This window comes from Vipera berus, assembly GCF_964194415.1.
Source record: "Vipera berus genome assembly, chromosome: 6".
NCBI lineage: Eukaryota > Metazoa > Chordata > Lepidosauria > Squamata > Viperidae > Vipera > Vipera berus.
The window spans coordinates 44,154,693-44,181,395 of record NC_138208.1 but is presented as its reverse complement, the minus strand read 5'-3'; the positions used below and the strand labels follow the sequence as shown (position 1 = coordinate 44,181,395).

At 42.4% G+C, this 26,703-nt stretch overlaps 1 protein-coding gene across 2 annotated transcripts in view; it reads left to right on the top strand.

Annotated features, from left to right (window-relative positions):
• The first annotated feature begins 8,404 nt into the window (after positions 1-8,404).
• The window catches only part of IL22 (interleukin 22), a 59,155-nt gene continuing 40,856 nt past the window's right edge, over positions 8,405-26,703 (top strand). The window contains exons 1-5 of one of the 2 annotated variants that reach the window (XM_081330232.1): positions 8,405-8,874; positions 9,608-9,673; positions 9,765-9,905; positions 10,292-10,357; positions 11,408-11,529. In XM_081330232.1, coding sequence (XP_081186358.1) covers positions 8,680-8,874; positions 9,608-9,673; positions 9,765-9,905; positions 10,292-10,357; positions 11,408-11,524 — 585 coding nt within the window. In that variant the 5' untranslated portion in view covers positions 8,405-8,679 and the 3' untranslated portion in view covers positions 11,525-11,529. Of the gene's footprint in view, positions 8,875-9,607; positions 9,674-9,764; positions 9,906-10,291; positions 10,358-11,407; positions 11,530-26,703 lie in introns of those variants that run through there. The other variant, XM_081330231.1, reaches the window with a different exon arrangement.

Here is a 26,703-nt window from a genome sequence, read left to right as displayed (position 1 = left end):
ACTTGTTTCATGGTCAGGTTTTTATCATGTTTTCTAGCTTCCTGAAAAAGGCTATTCACACCTCCATAACTACCTACACATCCTGGTGTGTAATAAATATGGCTTAGAAACTTTTCATGCATCATTATACTGAAAGAAAACTGACAAATGGCCAAGCGTTGACATTAACACAGTCTTTTATTGGCTATACAGAGTTCAGAGGGGTGGCATGGCTCCACCATCAGAAAAATACCCCTCATCACCACTATCAGAATCAGAAGATAAACCCCCATAACACGCTATTTTACAATATGGTGGCCCACCTGTACCCCCCCAATCCATGTCCACAGTCGCAAGCCAGCCAGTCTTTACACAAATTGCAGCTCTTTAACTCACAGGGTTGGTAGCGTGGTCTCTGGGATAGCTCAGAACCCCAGTTATAGTCTAGATCAGAAAAAATCTGCAGAAGTTTTGTGACCGCTACGATTACCACAGGAATATAAAATCGGGGTGTCTTGAAGTGTTTGCTGTCTAGGCATTATTAATTCGGAGTCTGCAAAATATAAAGCACATCCTGCTAGTGTGATATCAGCGCCAGCAGCATTTACATTAACATAAATAAAAACATATTTTACTTACCATTGCAGGGAGATAATAATAATAATAATAATTTAATTTGTATACCGCCCTTCTCCCGAAGGACTCATAATGTAGCATCATTCATCATTTCACAGGCTGTACGGTAAGTACTCTGCACCTCATCATTAAAGTTACAACACACCATGCTACAGTGGGCAAAACGGGCCTGAATAAAAAAAATTCTTTATCATAACCCCTGCAACAAATTTTGTCACTTTTTTCCGGCTGGGGCCTTGTGTCAGACCGTGTGACGCTCGCTTTTGCAGTTGTTTTAAAATCAGCTTTGGAACCAGAGGTTGCCATCTTCAAAAGACTGATGGAATTAAATTGCTAGCTGTTCAGACCTGCCTGTACAATCTCCCCTGCGCACGCTATGACACGTCCTAGAGCCTTGCACCTGTCCAGAATCACGGGGTATGACATGCCCAGGCATGTCCCGAACAAGGCCTAACCCCCTTTTTTACTATCAGGCACAAACACGCATGCCCGGATCCCCAGCCCTAACATGCCCGAACAAGTCTACTCCCCACCTGGCTGGTTGCCCCTTGTGAGCATTTTAATTCCTGTTAATATTCCTTGTCTTTTTGCTGTAGGGGGTACAGAATAAATTTTATTAAGGCCGTGCTTTGTACGGTTGCATGTACATGTAGATTTGAGGGCTCAATTGACAAAATATGTGACTTTAGTTTTTTACAAAGGTAAAAAACGGCTGTGGGTTTTAAATGGTTTTTCCCCCCCACCCTGCATTCGAGAAAATGATTTTAAAACCTCCTAGAAATAAATACCTTTTAGAAAAAAGGGGGTTAAATGCAAGCCCTGGCCACCTTTTAGGGCCTCCTTTTTCCCCTGCTTTTGAGGCGCTGATTTTTAAAACTCCACAAAAATTAAAAGCATCATTAGGCTAGAATGATTAGAAATAAAAAGCATTTATTATTATTATTATTTCACAGCTCCCCAAAGTAGGGCTTGTTTCCCAAAAGCACAAGCCTCTGTTAATTATTTACTTTATTTAGCTTATTCTGTTTGTTTTGAATGTCCATAGAATTAGTCTAGGGTTAAGCTAATCATGTACCCAGAGGCTTGACTGCCTTGACTTATTGATGGGGTTAGGTTCAAGACGTCTTATCTGAAAATAGGGTTGCTAGGGTTACTCTTGCTAATCCTGATGGGCTTAGGCCAACACATCACTTCCGCTCGCCTTATCTGAAAATAAGGTGGTTACTTCCGCATAGGGCCATGATCTGCTGACGTAATCAACACCACGTGGGTTTGTTTACTTTGTTTACTTTTACTTTACTTATCTAAGATGGCGGCGCCTGGAATGGCTGTGGCTGCATTGGCTCTTGAAGGCGAATAGTTTTGGGAGGGATAGTAAGGGCTATAGGCCACATGATCAGGAAGATTTTAATGTGTTTGAGCAACATGGTGGAACTAAGGTAACATACGACATACGACCGACAATCTTTGCTGGCATGGCGAGTTTCTAGTTGTTTTGGAACTGTTGGTGAGACCTGTAACGTCGCGTGCTTCACATAGAGACGGACACAGAGCTGGGGTAGAGATGAGTTTATTCTGAACAGAACGAACTGGGGAAACAGGGAAGCCTGGCGTCTATTTGTACCTGCCCAGGTGGATGGCATCCAATCAGTTCAAACCTGGGCTTCCTGCCAGTGCAGGTGACAATGGGTGTAGATCCTGGCTTCCCACTAGGCTGACCATGCCTGGGGCTGTCAACAGCTTAGGTCATTAGGCTTATCCTGAGTGAGCAGTCATCGCCCGGAGCTGTCCAGCCCCTCTGCTGATCTGCACCATCAGCCTCCTGCTGTGCTGTCCTTTGTGTATGCTGGGAGGCATACACTGCACCCCTTCCCCCATAGTGAGGATGATCCTCTGTCGTTCCTTCTTAACTATATACAGCTTATTTACAATGTTTACATTTAACCCTCCAGATTCCTCCTCCCCCCAGGCTTAAGAGCGAACATAATCACTGAGGTAGCTGGGGGCTCTGTGTGTCCTGTTTGATCTTCTCAGGCTTGGCTCTGTAGTGGTTTCGGTTCTGCTTCCTGTTCCTTGGTCTGGTTGTGTTGGTCTGATTTGTGTGTGTGCATGTGTTTCTGTGTTGGCTCTTTGTGACCTGCTGCCCTCAGGCTCTTGCCTACTTTCCTTGTCAGCTCCCTGCCAGGCAGATGGATGCCCCAAAACCCTTCCTGCTGTTCTTCTGGGTGACTGTGACTGTGGCTGTGTGTGTGTTTGTGTTTGCTCTGCCTCCTCCCTTGCTGTTTCCATTGATTCTCCACCCGTCCTCTCAGGGGCTCTCTTCCTTAGTTGATCTAAGTGTCTCCTCCACAGGAGTCCCCCCTCCACCCTTACTCTGTAGGAGAGGGGGCCTGTCCATTCCACCACTTCACCTGGCACCCATGGATGGCCTGTGCTGTAATTTCTGGCCCAGATCTGCTCCCCTATGTTGAAATTGGTTTTGAGGGTTGGGGGTTCTGTGTCTGCTGATACCCTGTCTGGGTGGAGTCTGTCTAACGTAGTTATGAGGCGTCTGCCCCACCTGAGCTCCGCTGGGCTCTTTCCTGTGGCTGTGCAGGGTGTTGCGTGTTGATGGAGGAGGAATGTGGCCAGTCTCTGTTTCCAGTCCCCTTGTACTATTCGTTTGAGTGCATCCTTGGTAGTCCGCACGAACCTCTCTGCCAACCCGTTACTGGCAGGGTGAAAGGGCGCTGAAGTGGCATGCCTAATCCCCAAGGTCCTCAGGAACACTTGGAAATCCGAGGAGGTAAATTGTGCTCCGTTATCAGATACTACTACATCTGGTAGCCCATGTGTGGCAAACACTCCCCTTAGTGCCTGTATTGTGCCCGCTGATGTCATGTTGGACACAGGTACCACCTCTAACCACTTGGAGTGACTATCCACGATGACTAAGAAGGTGATGTCCCTGAAATGGCCCCGCATAATCTATATGGACCCTGGACCAGGGGGTGTGAGTTTGTTCCCACTTGTGGACTGGAGCGTGTGCCTGCTCTGGGCGAGACCTTTGGCATGTGTAACATCCTGCTACCAACCCCTCTATCTCTTTATCCAACCCAGGCCACCACAGGTAACTCCTGGCCAGAGCCTTCATCCTTACCACTCCCGGGTGACCCTCGTGAAGGGACTGAAGGACTTTCTCCCTACGTTTTGTGGGGATGATGACCCTGCTCCCCCACAGCAGGAAGCCTTTATGGGTCGAGAGCTCGTGCCGCCGCGTAAAAAATGCTGTGAACTCAGGTCCCGGTGACTTGTCCTGCCACCCGCTGCTAACCCAGGACTGAATTCTGCTAAGAATCTTATCCCTGGGAGTTTCGGCTGATATGTCACTAGCGTCTAATGGGCACTCAGCCAGCTCGTGTATTGCTAATATCTGATTAGCAGGAGCGGGATCTGGTCCAGCCTCCCTTAGGGGAAGTCTGCTGAGTCCGTCGGCGTGTCCCATTTCCTTTCCTGGTCTATGGATTAGCTTACAGGAGTATGCTGAAAGAAAAATGGACCAACGGAGCATCCTTGGTGAAAGGATCTGTGGCGTTTGCTTCTCTGTGGTGAATAATCACAGCAGGGGCTTGTGATCCGTGTAAATGAGGAACTCCCTCCTGTACAGGTAGTCGTGGAACTTTTTTACCCCCGCGACCACTGCCAGCGCCTCCTTATCTATCTGCGCGTAGTTTCTCTCCGCCGCTGACAGTGTCCGGGAATAGTATACTATGGGAGCCTGCGAGCCGTCCTCCCTTAAGTGGCTGAGGACTGCCCCTATCCCATAAGGGGATGCATCGCATGCTAGGCAGATGGGCTGGTCCTCCCTGAAGTGAGTGACCATTGCGTCCCCGGCTAGCATGTTCTTAAGGGTCCTGAACGCGCTTGTGTGTGTGGCAGTCCAGTCCCAGGGTGTTTGTTTGTCCAGGAGCCTGTGCAAGGGCTCCGCGATGGTCGCCTTGTGCGGCAGGAATGTATGATAAAAATTTAAGAGACCAAGGAACGCTTGCAGCTCCGCTTTGTTTTTGGGAATTGGGGCTTCCTTGATAGCCCTCACCTTGGAGGCTGACGGGTGGATGCCCTGCGCGTCTATCCTGAATCCCAGAAACTCCTTCTCCGTAACCCCAATTTTACACTTGTCCCTTTTCAGTCTTAGACCCACATCCCTAAAACGACCGAGTACCGCTCTTAGCCGTGATGCCAGGACGTCCTCCAAGCTGGCCGCTATAAGGACGTCGTCAAAATACGGGCAAACCCCGGGGATCCCCTTTAGCGTTTTTTCCATGACTTCCTGGAAAATCCCCGGAGCTACGCTCACCCCGAATTGCAGTCAGTTTACCCGGAACGCCCCTTTGTGGGTGATGATGGTCTGGGCCCTTGCTGCCTCGGGGTCTACCGTCAGCTGCTGATAAGCCTGGGCAAGATCTAATTTCGCGAATACCGCCCCACCTTGCAGGGATGCCAGGATGCTGCTTACGGCGGGAACTGGGTACGAATGCGCACTTAACGCCCGGTTAATTGTCCCCTTATAATCTGCGCAGATTCTAATGTCCCCATTTGCCTTTAACGGGGTAACTATGGGGGTCTCCCAGTCCGCCCCATCTACCGGCGTCAGCACCCCCTGTTCCACTAACTTATCCAATTCCTGCTCAATCTTATGCTTGAGCACAAAGGGAACTCTCCTCGCCTTCATCCTGACCGGTGGGACTAGGGGGTTTAATTTAAAAGAAATCGGGGGCCCGGTGTACTTCCCCAACCGTTCGTCGAAGACATCCGCGAACTCCCTGCAGATGCCCTCCAGGGAGGTGTGGCTCTGCATTTGGTGGATCCCGGTGATCCCAATGCCCAACGCCCTGAACCATCCTAGCCCCACAAGGCTGGTCCGTTGCCCTTCGACGACCAGCACGCTCAACTTCCCCTTAAACCCTTTGTAGTGGACCGTCACCAACGCCTCCCCCCTGACTTTAATCAGAGAGTTCTGGAAGTCTGAAAGGGTCAGTTTGGATGGCCTCAGGGGAACCCGCTGGCCGCTCCGCTTGCAGATCTCGCTGAAAGTCCACGCAGAGATAATGGATACGGCTGACCCAGAGTCAAGTTCCATTACGCAGGGAACCCCTTGAATTTTGACCCTCAGTTTGATTTTTGGGATAAGGGGTGGGTGTTCCCCGGTTTCGCAAACAGCCGACCGTCCCGCCGTGTGGCTAACCGTAAGCCTCAGTGACCCCTCCCCTGTACCTGTGGCCAGCTGGAAATCCGCCTCCACCTCGTGCAGACTGTCCCTTGGCCGGCCCCGACAGACCGCAGCGATGTGGCTGGTCTTCCCGCACGCTCTGCACTTCACCGATTTGAAACAGCAGGTAGACCGGGGGTGCTGTCCTCCGCAGCTGGCGCAACGGGTAGACCGGTTGGAGTTTCCTGCCCCGCAGCCGATGCACGGGGTAGACCGGTGTTGACCAAGTGAGCCGGGCTGGGTAGACCTGGGGCCACTGCCGCACTGCTGGGTAGATTGGGAGCGATGGGTGCTGCAGCCGGAGAACTGGGTAGACCAGGGGCCGCTTGTTCCACATCCGCACTCCTGGTACCGCTGCTCGGCTGTCGCTGGGCGCTGCTCCTTCACGCGGTCCCGGGAATAGGTGGTTGATCGCTGCTGGTGGTGGATGGCGTCCACCTCGAAGTCTCCCCCTTCTGCATCGTCGTGGCCGGACAGCTGATGGATGGTCCCGTTCTCCCTTGCGTCGCACTCCGCCGCTACGTCCCAGGCTAGGAACTCCTCCTGGACGTCCCGAAGGGTCAGCTTCTGCTTGGCAAACATCTTCTGCTGCAGCTTCCGGTCCCTTAGCCCGCAGACGATCCGATCCCGCAGACGGACTTCGAGGTTGTCGAAGTTGCAGAGTCTCGCCGCTTGTCACAGGGCAGCCATGTACTGCTTCGCGGTCTCGCCTGGACGCTGGTCCCGTTTCTGAAAACGGTACCGCCAAGCTATCTCTGATGTTTCGGGCTTAAAGTGTTCCGTTAGCTTAGATATCAGTTCGCTGTACCCGACGGCATGAATGTCGTCGGGCGCGCACAGACCGACCACCAGCTGGTACGTCTCAGTGCCACAGCTGCAGAGTAGCGCCGCCGCTCTCTATCGGTCGTCCTTGACCCCATTCGCCCGTAGGTAGCACTCGAGCTGACCTACGAACGCCTCCCACTCCTCAGGGCGGTTGCTGTTGAAAATGGGGTATTGTCCCAGTTGTGCCATTACCTCGGTCGGGGTCGTCCTGCGTCGGGTCCTGAGATGCCGATGGGGTTTCGTCCGCGGCTAGCGTTTTCCGGAGCAGGATCCCACCTTCGTCGCCAGTGTAACGTTGCGTGCTTCACATAGAGACGGACACAGAGCTGGGGTAGAGATGAGTTTATTCTGAACAGAACGAACTGGGGAAACAGGGAAGCCTGGCGTCTATTTGTACCTGCCCAGGTGGATGGCATCCAATCAGTTCAAACCTGGGCTTCCTGCCAGTGCAGGTGACAATGGGTGTAGATCCTGGCTTCCCAGCAGGCTGACCATGCCTGGGGCTGTCAACAGCTTAAGTCATTAGGCTTATCCTGAGTGAGCAGTCATCGCCCGGAGCTGTCCAGCCCCTCTGCTGATCTGCACCATCAGCCTCCTGCTGTGCTGTCCTTTGTGTATGCTGGGAGGCATACACTGCAAGACCGTTAAAAGTCGTTGGTGCTGTTTGAATTTGTTCTAGCAGCAGCAAGATCTGACTGCTGGCCTAGTGATGGATTGTATTGCAAATCAGGGCTGTTTCCAGAGGAGACAGAGGAGGAGAGGACCTGGAGCTTATGAGTGAAGGAACTGGATGAGGCTGTCGGCAGGCCCAGAGGAAGAGAGGGAGGCTTTTGGAGGAGTTGGTGGTGGCAGCAGCATGCTCCAGGGGCAAAAAGAAGCAAGGCCTCTTTAAGGAAAAGGTGGAAGAGTCAGGATTAGAAAAAGGAAAGAAGGCAAGGTTGTCAGAATACAAGCGAATTTGAGGGCTAATCCACATGGAGCCCCATTTCCATCTGTCCTGTTTGCCATCATTCACTCCTTAGAGACTAAAATGGACAATGTGAAATTTGAGTGGGCCATGAACAAGGAGTATATATCGGAGGTGGTGACCCTTTGAGAGCTGTATGCAACGAAATTTCATTTTGATGTATGCCATTTGGTGTACATTCAAAGTGACAATAATCATTATCATTATGACATCACTGATCAAAAGTGCTGATAATTTTCATTAAAAAAGGTATACACTATAACTACTGATGTCATTCATTTTTTGTAAGCTCTCTAAACAATTCTGGTTTTAGTACCTCTTAAAAAGCTAACAAAATGCAGGCCTGTCCCATTTCTACAGAGAGATTCTTCCATATTATAGGATATATTGTCTGCAATTCTAGCAACCACCAGAACTGAATCACTGATATTTGGAATTTCCAACAGTTTGTGAGTTATCTTTTCAAAAGGTCTAATAGCAGACCTGTGGCAATGATCTTGATGGGAAAAAAGTCAAGAGAGGTTTTAACCCTTTGCTGTGAGCCTGACCCAGATATAATGTCTTTCCCGCCTGTAATTTGCATTTTTAAACTGTGATATCACATTTAGTTTGACCTTAACTTGCATGTATCAAGGTAACAAAACCCCTTTTTGCCCCCTCCATCACCAATTGGGACACTTCATAAGTAATTTACTGTATCTGTGGCTTTTTTGAATGTTGAGGTTAATAAATTGTCAGGAAGTGGAAAGTGCAAGACCTGATGATGTCATTTTAACTCATCTCTACTGTCTGAGCACAGTAGTAATGGATATGCACACACACATATATATAAGAGTATCTTCATCTGTTTTAAATTACATCCAAAAAGTTCAGGTAAGTACTAATGTATATGCCTTGCATGTTTTATAGATATGACTATTCATTTTATGTATCTTTTTGGGATAATCTTAATTTTCTGTGTCTATTAAAAAGTCCAAGGCTGTAGCTGACACTTTCCAGGGCTGACTGCCATTCTTTTGGAACTATGGATGCATGGAAGAATTGGATAAGATGCTCTCTTCTTTGGGGGTTCTGCTGTTATTACTTCTTCCTCCTCACTGTTGCAAGTCCTTTGCCCTTGAAGCAAACAGGCACTCTAAATAACAATTCCTGCAGCCTCAGCCAACACCACTTTCAGAGGATCACCATCAAGAACATGACCTATAGCGTGGCCAAACAGGTAAAACCAGAGGGCTTTGCACAGTGCCAGAGTATTGGCTATTGGATTTTTCTATTGTGTATTTTCTGGTTTGCATCCATTTTTTCTGCCTTTTTTAAATTTTGTGATAGCTGGATATGTCCTGGTGAGTTAGGGTTTTCCAAATTGCACTTATAATATGTATAATTTGGAAAAGCCATAACTCAGTAGAACATATCCAGAAGTCTCTGCTGGGCAATCTGGTAGCAGCTTGGTACATGTCTATTTCTTTATTGGCTTTCTGTACATTGTTAGCCATATAATTTTACTTACTGTTATTTTCTGTCTATAAATCTTGCAAATTTCAGATTTGTTAAATATTTACAATATATTGTGATTTCCATGTCAGAATTCACCAGCAAATTCCTCAGATTTCCTATTTTGGTAGGTTTTACTCTTTTTGCCAGGTTTTCCTATTGGTTTGTGTGATTTTGGCTTAGCACAATTTGTGATTCTGCCATGGTTTGTCAGTAATGGCACATTGCTTACCAAGTTATGCAGAAATCAGCCACCGTATATATTTTTTAAAAAATTCAAATGGCTAGCTCAAATAAAAATGTGTTTTTTAAATTTCTACCTTTTTCTTGGTTTCTACAATTCCCTGGTGAAATTAGAAAGCTATTGCAGTTCCAGTAAATTGGTAGCTACAAAACAGGACTTTCAAAAAGTTAAAGGCTCATTTTCTACACTACAGTTTTCCTGTTTCTTTTATCAGGCAAGGCTTTACGATAAGGACACAGATAACAGATTTGTGGGACAGCATCTATATACCAACATCACGGTGAGACTCTATTTTAAACATGCATTAATTATTCTTAACATGCTTATTCCTGCATAGTCCAATCTCTATTTTTTGCCTGTTGATCTTGCAGAGGAATGAACGTTGCTACTTAATGAAAAGAGTAACAGATACTGTGCTCACACACGTCCTCTATAACCTGAAGAACCAATATCCCAGTCTCCAAGAAGTAATATATTTTTTGGTGCATTTGAATGTGGAACTGCGTGACTGTGTAAGCATCATAAGATTTGTGTATTGGGCAGATACTCTCTCCTGTCAGAATTCAGATCATTTCATTTCAGATGATGGTGAGAGGAATATTTCAGCATATGTAAAGGAAATGCCAGTTTCAAAAAAACTTCAAATGGTTTTTATTTGTTCTCTATCCCTTCTTCTCAACTTTCTTTAAATCTTCCTCTTTATATCTAATTTTCTTTTTTGGATGGTTTCAAACTGCAAATAGAGTTGGCCTTTACAGTACATCTACCTCTCAACTACATCTAACACCATAGCTCTAGTGCTGATAACACTAACAGAGGAAACCTCAAATCAAAACATCCAAGATTTCTGAAGTTCAACACAAACCACATTGTTATATTTTTTTTCTTTCCTTTTCAGAAACCACTGGAAGATAAAACATACATAGAAGGACATTTGAAAAGAATGAAAGACAAATTAGAACAGGTACATTAATTTAAGAATAGATTGATGAGAGCAATGAAGGTATGCTGCCTATTTTTGTCACTATGGAAGGTTGAATTAAATGTCTAGAATAGTTCTGACCAGCTTTCAGGGGCTGTGGATATATTATTCGAGAAAAGGTAGACCATGTTAAATCAAGACAGTGCAAGACTGAAATTGGGTAAAGTTGACATGTAGCACCTTATAGTTGCATCCATATTATTTGTATTTCTTCCTTCACCCTCAATTTCTTCAGCTGTTTTCAACATCTCCTATTCTGATTTTCAGTTTTCATTTGAGTAAGTTATTTTGCCAAACTTTGAACTGTTGCATATTTTCACTATGATAGGAAGCAATATCAGAGCAAAAAAGCAATAATCTTGGTGATGGCAAATGCAACAGCTCTCTCTTTGCAATATATTGGGAAGGGTTTTTTTTACGTGATGCAGGTAAACATGCACTACAGGTAACAGTCAGAGGAGCTATGATCTTCTTTCAACAGAGATTTAACTCTCCAATTTATGGATTAAAGAGTCTTTCATGCTTTCACATCTATTAAGTCCAGTCAAAATCTACAGTAGCTATGGGATTGCATTATGACAGTTTGAAGTCCAAATATATTTAATATAGCATATGCTTTCTTAGTCTGACCACAGGATATCTTAAAATCGCAAATCTTTTTATAATTTTTGATTACATTTTATTTGATGTCATGTATATGAGATAGCAGAATTATTTTAACTTTACTACTGAAGTTCACAGAGGTGGTCACAGGTTCTGCAAGGCCAGGATTACCCTGAATAGGCTTGATAATTGACCGTATCCCTTATGTCTTCTATCATATAGGATCACACAACTGATCTTATAGAACAAAAGACCTAAACAAAACAAAAAAACCCTACCTGCTATACGTCAAAACAAACAAGTAATATTTTGCCATACTAGTTTAGGTAGAGCCCTTAATAAAAATAATTCCCATCACCAAATAAATTCTAGGCAAAGCAATGTATACTTGGATCTGTTGAAGACCATACTTTTGCTTTGATTTTTCAGTTGGGAGAGAATGGAATGAACAAAGTAGTTGGTGAACTTGATTTGCTGTTTGACTATCTGGAGAATGCATGCACTTCAAAGAAAGCAAGCAGCGGGCACCAGGGCAACAAGAACTGAGTGGATCATCAAATTTATTATATGTTTTTCATATACTGGAGAAAAAGCAATACATATTATAAGTCAATGTTAAGGTCAATTTCCAGAAATCTTTGTTCATCTGATACAAAAAATTTATAAATACGTTTGGATGCTGCAGTTTGAGATTTCAGATAGGTCCAATGAAACGAATGTCTCCCTTGGAGCTATAACTGAATAAGTAACAATTTGCCAAATTATAAAAGTGGAATTTCGGATAGCATCCTGATAAGTCATACAATTTTATTTATTTAAGTATCTGAATAATTTTTGGAGAATATTTTACCTACTAACAGTACTTATCTTCAAAGAATCACTATACATTTGCCATAGCATTTTACTGAGTATTACCACTGGATATACCTAATAATTTATTGTTATATTTTGATATATTTGATATATTTTGATATAATTTATCATGTATTTATAGGAATATTCTATGATATAGTTTGTAACTTTTAAATATTATATTTTAAGCAATATATTTAGATTTTAGATTTAGATTTTATTAGATTTATATACCGCCCTTTCCTGAAGGACTCAGGGTGGTTTACAGGGCATTTTAAAATCATATCAATATAAAATACAAAGTTAAAAGAGAATTAAAAGATTAAATTATCCCTGAAAATAAAACCCCAGTTAAAATTCTCAGCCTGGGTCAGAGAGCTCAAAGAGCCAAGTCTTCAGGTCCCGGCGGAATGAGCGTAGGTCAGGGGCAGTCCTGAGCTCCACAGGCAGCTGGTTCCAGATGGTAGGCGCACCCACAGAAAATGCCCTCTCTGTGGGTGTTATCCGCCGGCAATCTTTTACCGGCGGCACCCTGAGAAGACCCTCCCTCTGTGAGCGCACTGGATGAAGGGAACTTGATGCTGGCAGCAGGTGTTCCCTCAAATATCCCGGACCCAAGCCATTTAGGGCTTTATAGGTCATCACCAGCACTTTGAATCTCACCCGGAGGGCAACCGGAAGCCAATGCAGCTCACGGAGTAGAGGTGTTACATGGGAGTATCGGGAAACCCCCATCACAACTCGTGTGGCCGCATTCTGCACCAGTTGTAGTCTCCGAATGGTTCTCAAGGGCAGCCCCATGTAGAGAGCATTGCAATAGTCTAAACGGGAGGTCACGAGTGCATGAGTGACTGTGCGTAGGGCATCTCGGTCCAGGTAGGGTCGCAACTGGCGGACCAGGCGAACCTGGGCAAAAGCTCCCCTGGTCACGGTTCGTATATGATCTTCAAAATTGAGCCGTGAGTCCAGGAGGACGCCTAAGTTGCGAGCCTTATCAACGGGGGGTAACACCTCACCCCCCATCATTAAAGGTGGAATAGTTTGGTTAGGCCGAGATGCCGGTACGCAAAGCCACTCAGTCTTGGCAGGATTGAGACGAAGCCTGTTTCTCCCCATCCAGACCTGGACCGCCTCCAGGCAACGGGACATCACGGCGAGGGCATCGCTGGGTTGGTTCGGGGTGGAGAAAAAAAGTTGGGTATCATCAGCGTACTGATGATACCCCACCCCGAAACCACGAATGACCTCGCCCAGCGGCTTCATATAGATGTTGAACAGGAGGGGCGAGAGAACCGACCCCTGAGGGACTCCACAAGCGAGAGCCCTTGGGGTGGATCTCTGCCTTCCCGTCAACACCGACTGTGAGCGGCCCAGGAGATAGGAGGAGAACCACCGTAAAACGGTGCCTCCCACTCCCAGCCCCCTGAGACGTCGCAGTAGGATACCATGGTCGATGGTATCGAAAGCCGCTGAGAGATCTAATAGGACTAGGACAGAGGAGCAACCCCTGTCCCGAGCCCGCCAGAGATCATTCACCAGCGCGACCAGTGCCGTCTCCGTGCTGTGCCCGGGCCTGAAACCCGATTGGTACGGGTCCAGATAATCAGTTTCCTCCAGGAACAGAGGAAGCTGATGTGCCACCACGCTCTCAACAACCTTCGCCAAAAAGCGAAGGTTGGAGACTGGACGATAGTTATTTAAAACAGCTGGGTCCAGGGCAGGCTTTTTGAGGAGTGGTCTCACCACCGCCTCCTTCAAGGCGGCGGGGAAGACACCCTCCTTCAAAGAAGCAGTTATTACTGCCTGGAACCAGTCTCGTGTCCTCTCCTGAGCAGCATAAACCAGCCAGGAGGGGCACGGATCCAACAAACAAGTGGTGGAGCTCAGCCTCCCCATGATCCTGTCCACATCATCAGGGGAAACAGGATCGAATTCAGTCCAGATAACATGCTCAAGACCGTCCGATTCCTCTACGTCAGACTCCACCCAGTCAGAGTCCAAACCGGCCCGGATCTGAGCAATTTTGTCCGTCAGATGATGACTAAACTCCTCGGCCCGTCCCTGTAAGGGATCCTCCCTCATCTCCTGGTTAAGAAGGGAGCGAGTCACCCTAAACAAGGCGGCCGGGCGATTATCTGCAGACGCGATGAGGGCGGCGAAGTAGTTAGCCCTCGTCGTCCTCATCGCAGCAAGATAAGACCTTATAAAGGTTCTTAACTGCAATCGGTCAGATTCGGAATGGCTGGACCTCCAACTGCTCTCTAGACCCCGTCTCTGACGTTTCATCTCCCAGAGCTCCACAGAAAACCATGGAGCCCAACGGGATCTGCGTCGGGTCAGAGGTCGCAAGGGTACAACACAGTTGAGTGCTTCAATGGCCGCCCTTTCCCAGGCATCCACCAAGACATCAGCTGGGCTGTGTGTGAGGGCGATAGGTATAGACCCAAGCGCCATCTGGAACCGTTCAGGGTCCATTAGGCGCCTGGGGCGGAACCATCTAGTTGGTTCCGCCGCCCAGCAGCGGGGGGTGGCATAACGGAAGACCAGTCGTAGGAGATGATGGTCGGACCATGACAGGGGAGTAACAACTGGTAAACCCCCTGCCAAATCATCCAACCATTGTCCAGACAGGAACACCAGGTCGAGAGTGTGACCCCCCATATGAGTCGGGCCTTGAATTACCTGGGTCAGGTCCATGGTCGCCATGGAGGCCATATGATGTAATTGTGTAAGTTTAGTGACTGTTTTCTTATAGGAATTATGCATTTTGATATGATTTATTTATGTTATTAAAATATCATTTGAAACTATAAGTTCACATATGTACATATTTTTTAATAAATGAATATTAGATTTGTTTAATGTTTGAAAATTAGCAATAAAAAGTCAACAGTATAATATATCTCGACTGGCTACATTTTATGAGTTCTATATGATGTTAGTTTTTGAAATATCACCAGTGGGTGGCAGGGATAAAAGAGAAGAAGGAATTTCTTCTAATAGTCATTTCATTATTTTGTCCAGTCCCTCTCTTGGGATCACTCCACGATGCAACCCTTCATTCCAAGTCTCATTTGTATTGCTTACTATCAGGTGCTGGCAGTAAACCATGGGGGAGGCTATTACTGAGATGACATGCTTTTAAAAACTGATTGTACGTGATTGACCACTGACTGTGGGGATGGGAAGGAAATGCCAAATAGCTTTTTTGCTTTCATTGAATAGGAATTGTGTTATTAACTAATAGCCAGCTCTGACATAACAGTGGTCTTCTTTGATCTACTCTGACCAAAGAATTCTACTTTTGGGCAGCTATTGAAATAGGGGGGATAAACTAAGAGCACTGTCTGTGTAGTGTATGCAGGTTTTGCATACATGTGTGGGTCAGTGAATTAAGGAGGTGTGGAGCTGGACAGCTCCGAGCAGGAACAGCGTTCGGCGGGAAGCCAGAACAAGGGGACAGCGTTCAGTGGGAGAGCAGGATTTAAAGGGATTGGCTGACCAGCCGGCAGGACACTTGGATTTTAACCCATTGGCCAGGCAGTTACCTGACCAGGTATAAGTGAGGGCTGAAATCCTTTGTTCCCCAGTTCGGCCATGTTTCTCAATAAACAACTTAGCTCCTGAACCTGTGTCGCCTCTGATTCTGGAACCAACACAACAGACTGGACCACTTTGTTTTCCAGTCTTTTCATTCTTCACAAATGCAGCAAAAAAGTCATAAAACTGGGCACCACTCACTTAAAAACCACCTTGCTTAGCAATGGAAATTCTGGTCATAAGTTGAGGACTACTTGTACTATTGAGGGTGGGTGGGAGAGACATTTTGCATATTCTAATAATCTGAGCAGTTTTAAATAGCTTATTGTCCTGTGCGCTCCTACAGGGAGTGTCTTCTCAGGGTACCGCCGGTAAAAGATTGCCGGCGGACAATACCCAATACAGGGAGGGCCTTCTCTGTGGGTGCGCCGGCCCTTTGGAACCAGCTACCTGTAGAGCTTAGGACTTCCCCTGACCTTCACTCATTCTGCCGGGACCTGAAGACCTGGCTCTTTGAGCTTTCTGGCCTGGACTGAGGGTATTAATTGGGGTTTTAATTGTATTTTAATTGTTATTGGGGGTTTTAGTTTCAAGGTTAGTTTAATCATTTTAATTGTTTTTAATCTATGTAATTTGTTGTGTTGTTTTAAAAAACCTTGTGAACCGCCCTCAGTCCCATGGGAGAAGGGTGGTATATAAGTTTAATAAAATAAATAAATAAATAAATAATGTAATCTGAAGGACACAGTTTGTGACGGTTAGTCGTGTAGTTTCCCAGTAATTCTGAAGTTATTTTGCTGCTTTTTCCTCCAAATAATCCAGTCTAAAGAATATGGATTAGAAATGGCTCTCAGCAGTAGATGTAGGTTTTCAGCTCTTCAACGGGATTGAAAGAAATAATTGAAACAAACAAATAATAAATAAATAAAACAAATACCTTGCCAAATACTTCTGCACGGCTAAACATTCCTTGCCTGACATTTAGTCTTGTGTCATGAAATGTGTCCCATATATGTGTTTCCATGATCATCATGAGAGTCATAACTTTTTACTATTTATGTAATCAATTAAATGATAGCAATGTAAATCTTATTTATGGGAGTGCTAATCTTAAACACATGAGTTTATGTAGTAATATTTAATCTCCTTCCACCTTACATTCAAAAGATTTTTTTTCTAAAAAAATGTTAGCTCCCCACAACTGTTGCTGTGAAGAGTATTGAAAAAGAAAAAAATCCCCCCAAAGCTCAATTTGTTGACTTTGTTCTATTTTTTATAAATGTTTTATTAATTTTCTATTTTCACATACAAGTGCTCAATAGACAACGTGATGACCGAGTCCATTAGTAATTCTGTGGTACATATAAGCTTCTCCCAACTAGGTCCACTATTACACCCGCCAGTACATCCACTCTTCTTCTTGTAATAACCATTTTTCCATATCAAGCAAATACAATTCTTATTAGTGTTAGTAAACATACAATTGTATATCAACATTTATTACATTTTTCTAATAATATCAATAATATCAATAATATCATTTTAAAATATCTTTTCTAACCAAAGCATAGCTTAATTGCATTTGCACTCAATTTCCACTTATTTAATCCATATCCTATTTTCACTTTTTCAATTTTAATTTCCCATCCATGTTCAAAGTATTCCAATCATTTATAATTTTGAAACAAGTTGTATTTGGGCAACCAAAAGCATCCCTTATTCAAAATTCTTAACATATTCTTATTTCCCTTTTATACTAAGATATAATATTCTGATTATAAATCCTGTCTACTTATAATAATACTTCTATTTTAACAATCTATTCTTAACCATATTCAAACCTCTAATTAATAATATGGCATCCCCTCTAATAGGTCAAAGCTTCTGTTTCCTTCAATCTTACTCTAGCTTTCTTTCTTTGTCAACTAACTTTCCAAGTCAATGCTTTTGGATCATCAAATAATTCTTCCTCTATTTTTGTATATATTATTTGGAACAAGAGAAACAATTTGGTTAAGGTGTTTTTGGAAGAGTTAGCCCATTGATATTCATTAAACGACTTACTTCCTTCTCCAGTTCCCCACAGTTCTGTTAATGACTTTATCTTCCATTCCATCAGCTCTCCTTCCTTGTAATGTTCCAGTATGTTCTGAAACCTTTGTTTATTAAATGTCTTTTAGTTTCCAGTAGTATTGTTGTGTCTTCTGAGTTTCAATTTATCTGAGTCTGACCATTAGCTTCTTCCTTTAGATCCTCAATGTTTGTGTCAGCATTCTCTAGTTTTCCTTCTATTTTCTGGGTTGCTGGTTCCTTCTTTGTAGTTGTTTTCTGAGTTTGTAGATTTAAGTTAGAAAATTGCTCTTTTATCTCCTTTGTGTTATTATTAACCTGCTCACAAGCTAAAGTAATTGTTTCTTGTATTAATTTCATCATGGAGAGAATTTCTTTCTGTGTTTCATCAGTATTTTCTTGGTGATACAGCAAGTTAAGGTTACTGGGAACAAATGTTAAAGATGATATTTTATTATTTAACGCTGAGTATGGAACATCCATTTTATTTTTTATTTTTTTAAATAAATAGTCTTTATAGAGTTATCCAACCAACTGTCCATTCCTGAGTCTCCCCTAAGCAGATATAGGTAAAATTCATTTTTTTCTGTCCAGTAAGAAATATATCCTTTCTGTTCAGGGAGAAAAAAGAACCATTGAAGGTTGTTCAACAATCAAGATTTATAATCCAAAGTGTTCCATATGTTTTTTTATACAAGAAAATAATTCCACAATACAGTTCTGAAAGTCAGTATTTATGTTCAAAATTCAGACAGGCCAAACTTAGAATATATATCATTTCTGCCACACAGATAAGTAGTGCCCAAGCCTGTTCCTTTTTTCTCAGCTGAAATTCTCAGTAGTAAAAGCTTTCAAGGCCAGCCAAAGTCTTATCTAATTCTGAGCTTCAAGTCAGGTTTCTTTTAGGCATAAATAAGCTGTAGTGCCATAATTCACCACTAGATGTCATCAATGCTACTTTTCAGTTTTTAGATCCAGAACTTATATTGTAAACTTTTCAAGTCTTTTTCTGTAAAAAAAGTCTTAAAAACACTTATAGTCCCCAAATTTTCAAGCTGTATGTATATATTTATTCCAAATATATCTTATAGGTTTCACCATTTTCCCCAAGTAATTAATTCACCACTTTTCTTTTCTGAGGGAATGGGGCAGAATTTCCCTTTGCCTCTTTCATCAGGGGGAGTGTTTTGGGCAAATTTTCAGAAAGATGTCTTAAAATCATAAAGGAAGGGTCAAGTCTCACCCACTTTCATCCACATTGCTGTAAAGATGCTTGGTAGTGCTTGCTGACTTCGGCTGTCAGCAGCTTCGGACTGGCTACGCGAATGCAGCCAGTCTTTCCCCTGCCAGTTTGGAGGGCTTCCTCAGATCAAACAAGAGGGCTTACAACCCCTGCAATCAACTATAGTCCCCTCCTTGCTTGCTGCCTCTATGGGGTGACTTTCAACCCTTTCCAGGGTCCCCCAGCAGGGCGAAACCAGATGCCAAAGACAGAGCCCCATCTTCCTGCACCTGCATCACTGTGACATCAAAACTGGAAGTCCCACTTTGTTCTATTGATAAACCTTCGGAATGTAAGAAAGGAGTATCAGCAGTTTTGAACTATGGGATTCCTCCAGTACTTCTAAGTGTTGTAAGTGGCTAGAGTGGCAGACAGGATACTCGTACTTTGTAAGAAGAAGGAAGAAAATAAATTAAGATCTCTTCTGCCTGGGTGCAGGTTGAGATACCATTTATTGTCAGTGGAAATTCAAACTGTCCACAAATTTTGTTAAACTCCAGCTTTCTACAGATGGAGGGAAAAGAGGGATATCCAAAGTTGGCTTCATATGATAATTACATCTAGTTTGCAAAGAGAGTCCGAAGAGAAGGAGCTTTCTGTAATTCTATTAACATTTAGTGATTATATGGAGTTTTGCAGATACGGTAGCCCCACTTATTAGAAAAACTAGATGTGTGTCTGATATATGTCATGGGAACTGATGATTGTATGGAAAGGTTTAGCATATTATAATCAGTTGTAGGGTAAATTCTTCCCTTCTGATATAATCATTAATAGCCTAAAGTGAAAAAGTCAGCAACTGCTTGTAATCATTGAATCCTGTCTCATGCACTGTACAAGAAAAATCACCAAGATTTATTTTACAGTACAGAAAAATGAAATTTTACAAGATGATTGGACTTGGGTATATTTGCATATTTCCCTACTTAATGTGGTTATTTTCATACATACATTCTTCATGTGAGTATATTGTAGAAATGATTTGATCTTCAAAAAGGTCTCTGGAGTTGTATCTTTGGAAATCTGATGGGATATTCATAGAACATAGCTTGTATTAAAAAAAAACCATCTTGTCTTTGAGACCCTAGATATCTCCACTGCAAAATGTTTTGCTTCTTCCTGCTGGCAAAATAAATAAATAAAAGCCATATGGTTTTTTAAACGGTGGAGGACCAACATGACTGAACCTCATGTTGAACAGGCAATAGAGACTTATGCTCAGAAGAAATCCCACATCCTGCTGAGTAGGTGGCAGTCTATATTTTTTAGACTAGGTGGAAATAGGAGTTTTTTCCCCCAATATGACATTTGTGAAATTATCATGTAACCTAGATCCTGATTCAACCGCTAGGCAATTTCAGAACAGTTGGGTTCCTTTATTAGAGAGAGCAATTCATGTACTATGCTAATTCATAATGCAACTTTTAGATGTGGTATAATTGCATTTTTGATATGCTCTTTCATATATGAAACAAACTTTCACCCAGCAAAGTTCTCCAACACCTGGTTTCTTATGACAAGAGGAGAATTTGTAAAGTTCCTTCCCTCTTCTGGCCTGCTGGGAATCTGCCATGGATATTTGCATATGATTGGCTGCAATGAAACATGTAATGTAAAGATGACATTTTCTTATTGTCTTTATGCCTCTCCAGGAGAAGAATAGAGACAGCTATGATTATCATGGGATTGTTTTCCTGAGTTGAGTTCAGTTGATTGTTCAAGTTTTATATGGGTAAAAAATATAAAGATATTGTTACTATTACTGAAACTTGTGGAATGAAACCATGACCTAGATATACTGCTAGAAGGATATATATTGTTCAAAAGAAACAGAACCAATTCAAAGGGGAGGGGGAGGAATTCCACTGTATGTAAAGAATTACCACATCATACTAGGGATGAAAGTATTTGGATGAATATCAAAGGAAAAATAAATGACATTGCTATAAGTGTGCACTAAAGGTCCCCTAAACAAGTGGAGGAAATAGAAGAACTCTTTGCTAATCAGTTAGTCAAGGTATGCAGGAAACACCCCCCTGTAGTAAAAGGGGACTAACTACCCTGACATCAACTGGGAAACAAACTCTGTAGCAAATGGGATATTGAACAGGTTTCTGACATGCCTAGCTGACAGCTTTGTCACCTGAGAGATGCAGGTGGGTATTAGAGGGTCAGCTATACTGGTTTTAATCCTAACTAATAGACATGAAGTGATTAATAGAGTTGTATTTGCTTAGTGTGGAAAAATGTCTATTACCAGAAGAAAAGAAAATATAATGGAGGGTGTAATATTGGATTTAATTTGAAGAAGCCTACATATACCACGGAATCACTGATGGACTCAATCATCACATTGTCTATTAGGCACTTGATTGTAAAAATAGAAAATTAATAAAATATTTATAAAAAGAAATGAAATGAAGAAAGCAATCACTAGAAGACAGCATGGATTTGTTAAAACAGATCATGCTGTCAAATCTTATTACTTAATAGAATAGAATAGAATAGAATAGAATAGAATAGAATAGAATAGAATAGAATAGAATAGAGGAGAGGAGAGGAGAGGAGAGGAGAGGAGAAGAGAAGAGAGGAGAATAATAACTGTATTGTCACTTTAAATGTACACTAATTGGCATACATTAAAATGAAATTTCATTGCATTCAGCTCTCAAAGAGTCCCCACCTCCGATATACACTACACAAATATGACAAAAATAAGTAAGTAAGTAAGTAAATAAATAAATACAGAATTATGCATATACCCACATATATTATATGACACAGAGAAAGAACAGTCAAGTTCAGGTTATGTATACATGTGCATGGCTCTAGATGGAAACTAATCAAGAAGAGATTCAACCTAGAAATAAGGAGATATTTTTGGACAGTGAGAACAATTAACCAGTGGAACAGAAGTTGCCTTCAGAAGTTGTGGGAGCTTCATCACTGGAGGTTTTCCAGAAGAGACTGGACTGCCATCTGTTGGAAATGGTGTAAAGACTCCTGCTTGGGCGGGGTGGTGGTGTTGGACTAGATGACCTACAAGGTTCCTTCAAACTCTGTTATTATGCTATCTTATGTTCACTTATGCTATCTTTGATAAAGTGACTAAATTAGAGGATCAGGGAAATTCTGTGGATATAGTTTATTTGGACTTCAGTAAGGCATTTGACAAAAATAGACCATAGCCTACTTCTTAGTAAAATAGAACAATGTGGGATAGACAGTACCACCACCAGATGGATTTGCAGTTGGCTGGTAAACCTCAGCATTGGGCCCAGTCCTCTTCAACATCTTCATAACTGACTTAGATGAATGGATACAAGGGGAATTCATCAGATTTGCTGATTTATCAGATTCATCAGACACAAGACTGGGGTGGGGGAATTGCCAACAATTGGGAAAATAACTAGTATAATGAAGAGACTGATAGGAGTTACATGCTAGCTACCTTCTGGTACTTGAGGAGTTGTCACAAAGCACCTGAGGGCAGGATAAGATGCAATGGGTGGAAGGGCAGGACAAGATGCAATGGGTGGAAGCTTGTTAAAGAGAGATCCAATCTGGAACTAAGGAGAAATTATTTATATATATAGCACACTCTAGAATTTTCTTAATTAGTACTTCTTCAGTTGGTAAGTTTTCATTTTTCCAATGTTGGGCAAATACAATTCTTCCTGCTGTTAATATATGTAGTATTAGATATCTGCAATCTTTTTCGTAATTAGCTCCTATTATTTCTAACAAGAACAATTCTTGTTTAAAGTCTATTTGTTTTTTAGTCATCTTCTCCAACCATAAATGTATTTTAACCCCAAATCTTTTTGCTTTAGAGCATGTCCACTAGATGTGTTAATAAGTACCTGGTCTTTGTTTACATTTCCAACAGTTGTTTGAAGTATTTTTTAAACATTTTTGCTAGTCTCACTGGTGTCATATGCCATCTGGAAAACATTTTGTATAAATTTTCTTTATATGGTACTGCTTTAGTTAATTTAGTATTTCTTTCCCATAATTTTTGCCACTCTTCTAATTATATATTATATCCAAAATTCTTTGCCCATATTATCATTTTTTCTTTTACTTGTTCTTCCTCCATCTTTAAATTTAACAAAAATCTATAGACTTTCTTAATCAACTTTTCATCTGTTTTTAACAATATCTGATCAAATTCTGTCTGTTCTTTATAAAATCCTGTTGTTTTCACATCTTTTTCATATCTTGTTTGAATTTGCAGATATGGCCACCATGCTAAATCAATACCTTGTTCTTGTAAGTCTTGTCTGTCTTTCATTTTTCCTTCGTTATCCAAAATATCTTTATAAGTCACAACTTTATCATAGTTAATTAAATTTAGGTAAGCAAAAACTTCCATTGTTGAAAGCCATTCAGGTATCTTAATATAATTTTTTTCTTTTATTTTTTCCCATTCGGAGAGAAATGCATTCCTTATAAAATGGTTTAGGAAGTATCTATGTATTTTATTCTTTCTATACCACAGAAAAGCATGCTAACCAATTTGTTGCTCATGCCCCTCTAGGTAAAATAGTCTTTTATCTCTTAAGTATTATCCATTCTTTAAGCCATGTTAGAATAGTTGCTTGGTAGTATAACCTGAGGTCTGGGAATCCAAATCCTCCACTGTCTTTTGCTTCTTGTAGCATTTTCACTTTAATTCTAGCTTTTTTTTCCTTGCCAGATGAATTTCAGTATTATTGTATTCAGTTCATCAAAGAAGGCTTTTCCCAGCCTTACAAGGGATCGTTTGAAATAAAAAGAGTATTTTTGGTAAGATATTCATTCTCACTTTTGCTATTCTCCCCAACATTGACAGTTGAAGGTTTTTCCACTTTTCCAAATCCAATTTTATTTCTTTTAGCAGTCTTACATAGTTGTCTTCTTTTACTGTTACACATCTTGCTGTTAGATAAATTCCCAAGTACTTAACTTTTTTAACTATTTGAAGATTTGTTTCTTTTGTTAGTTAGTTTTTTTGTTTTTTTGTTAAATTCTTTGTTAGTACTTTGGTCTTTTATCTGTTTATTATCAGCCCTGCCACTTCTCCAAATTTTTCTATTTTCTCCAGACGTTTAGGGCTTTTTTCCAATGGATCTTCCCGTATAAAAACCAAGTCATCTGCAAATGCTTGTAATTTATATTTTTCATCTTTTATCTCCAGTCCTTTAATTTCTGAATGGTAAAAAAGATCAGAAGGGCAAAAAGGAAAGATAGAAAAAAAAGAAGCAGGGGGGAAAAAGCCAAAATTTGTAATTCAAAGAATTCTTCTGTTCAAAGGGGTTTCTTGGTATTCACTCTTTCGGAAACAGTTTATAAAGATTCCAGGTCAAGCTGTGTTTGTAATCCAGGGGAGTCTGATGACTCCAGACACAGTTTTTATTTATATTTATAATCCATCCTGTAAGACAGGGCAATCCAAAAAGAGTCTTTCTTTCCCAGCCACAGTCTTCAGGACTCAAAATTCCAAGGACACTGAGATAAGCCATGTCTGGGCATACAGCCAAGTTTTACTCTGATCAGGGCAAACTGCGTATAATTCTCAGTTTCGCCACTAGATGTCATTATATGTCCATTCCCACCATACTTTGAGAAAGTTTAAAAAGTTAAAGCTCTGATGACTTTCAAAAAAAAAAATTAAACAAGAAGGATCTATAAAACCAAAAGCTTCCCAAATTATCCTTATTTATGTCTCAGACAGCTTCACAGTAATGCTATAAGTCAGTTTTAATTTGTCAGACGCTTAAACTGCCACTTATAATTCAGGAGGGAGGGGTAAGAAAGGAAAATACCTCCTCCTTCCGTGGAGTTAAGGGCTTTGTTCTGGAATGCTGTTCCACGGAACTGGAATTTCCACTTGCAGAGAGATAAGGAAAGTAATCTCACCCAGGTTGGCTGTTTGCTTTCACTTTGAAGTTCTCTGTCTCCAACAATCAGCTGCTTATGGCAGACCATATGGGTGCAGTCAGCCTTTCTTTCTGCCGGTCCCGAGGGCTCCTTTGGATCAAATGGGCCAGCTACCGCTGACCCACAATCTGCAAAGTTTCACCCTTTGGCCAGTCACCTCTATGGGGTGACTTTCAGTCCTATTGGACTCCCCAGCTGGTAGAAGTCAGACTTGGGGAAGGAGAATTCATCCCCCAGTATCCAACTTGTAGCAACGTCCGAACTAAGGAGAATTTTTTTTGACACAATGAAAACAATAAATCAATGGAACAGCTTGCTTTCTGGAGTTGTGGGTGCTCTATCGCTGGGGATCTTCAAGAAAAATTTGGACAGCCATTTGTCCAGTTGCAATAAGGTCTCCTGTTTGGGCAAGCAGTTGGACTAGAAAATCTTTAAGGTCCTTACAGCCCTGATTCTATTATTCTTCCATCTGAAATCTTTTCCATGTGGCTATGTAGATAAGGAAAGAAACTTCTCACTGACTTTAGCTGGAAACCTTTTCTCTCTCCAGTCTCCAGTCATCTACAGTAGTTCCTGGAGTATTTTCTGGGCTAGGTGGCTCTGAGGATCCAACCCAATGAAATGGGAGTCTGCCTGAATTAGCAAGCTGTGTCCTTGTTTCATCAGACTCATGTTTAGCAGAATGGTTGCCATAGGATTTATTCTGTTTCTCCCATAGTTCCATTCACATTAGAGACTTGAGGTAACTATAGTTGATTTTTGTTTAAATGTTCTAGCAACATTTCTTTGCAAAGTTTTATTAGCAACATTCCTTGAGGAAAAAGAAGTGGAAACTGTCATGGTTCCAATTAATGAGACAGATAAAAGAACATTCAGGCATTGTTTATTCTAAAAAGTCTATAATAATGAGAATGAAGCATCGGCACTCATGGATGGATGCCAGAATCTGAATTCTCCTCCCCTGAACACATCGTACCATACACAATTCCTGTCAAGTATTCGGTTCTTGAAGGCATTAAGCAAGACGAAGTGTTAAAACAGCAACTAGTTTATTCTCAGTCAGAACATAACAGAAGCAAGCTATTTATACAGTTGGCCTCTAGGCGGTGACCAATAGATTTAAAGTAGCAGTTTCCCACCCTAAACCTACTTAACAGACTGCAGTAGCAAGTCTAGCTCAGCCAGCAACCGTTACATAACATACAAAAGTAGGTCAGCCATTAAGCAAGCAGTTAGACATAAAGCAAGTGATTTAAGCATATAAGGCCAATACATTACACTTCTTCCACCTGGATACACAAACACTCATTTACTTTACACAATCTTGCAGATACTTAGGCAGCCTTCGTGACCATTCAGAACATCTGGGGGTTACAGGAATTGCCCGGTCTACCTGCTTGCCTGCCTGGCTGGGTAGACCAGGGTTCTAAGGTTCAGTGGAGTCAGAGTGACTCGAGTCCCTTTGGCTGGCCTGTCCCAGTCGGCCCAAACCAAAGTCCAATTGTTCAGCGAAATCTGCTGGGCTGCTCTTTGGTGCAGGTTGTCTGTCCAGATCCTGGGATACAGTCTGTGTATCAGAAGGGGACTCTTCTATGGCCATTTCTCCATCACCATGTGGAAGAGTTCTCTCAGAGCATACAAACTGCTCTGTTGGACCACTGTCTTGTGGACCCAGTGTCTGTCCCTCTTGGGAGTCCTGAGCCAGCAACTGATCTGCTAGCTGCCGATGCAGCTGATCAATGTGCCGGCAAATGACTCGCCCATCTTCCAGACCACCTCATATAAGAGTGGTCCTGACACCTTAACAACCTTTGCTGCCACCCACAAGGCCTCTTGCCTGTAATTCTGGGTCCAAACCCAGTCACCCACTTGCAAGCTTCTGGGCACTTTTGGCCATGCCGTGTCTGAGGCAACTGTCGGGGTGCAGACTGTCCAGTTTGGTGATCAAACGCCTGCCCCATCAAAGCTCAGCTGAACTTTTGCCTGTGGTGGTGCAAGGCATTGTGTGCTGGCAGAGTAGAAAATCAGCCAGCCTGTGGTGCCAATCTCCTGTTAAAAT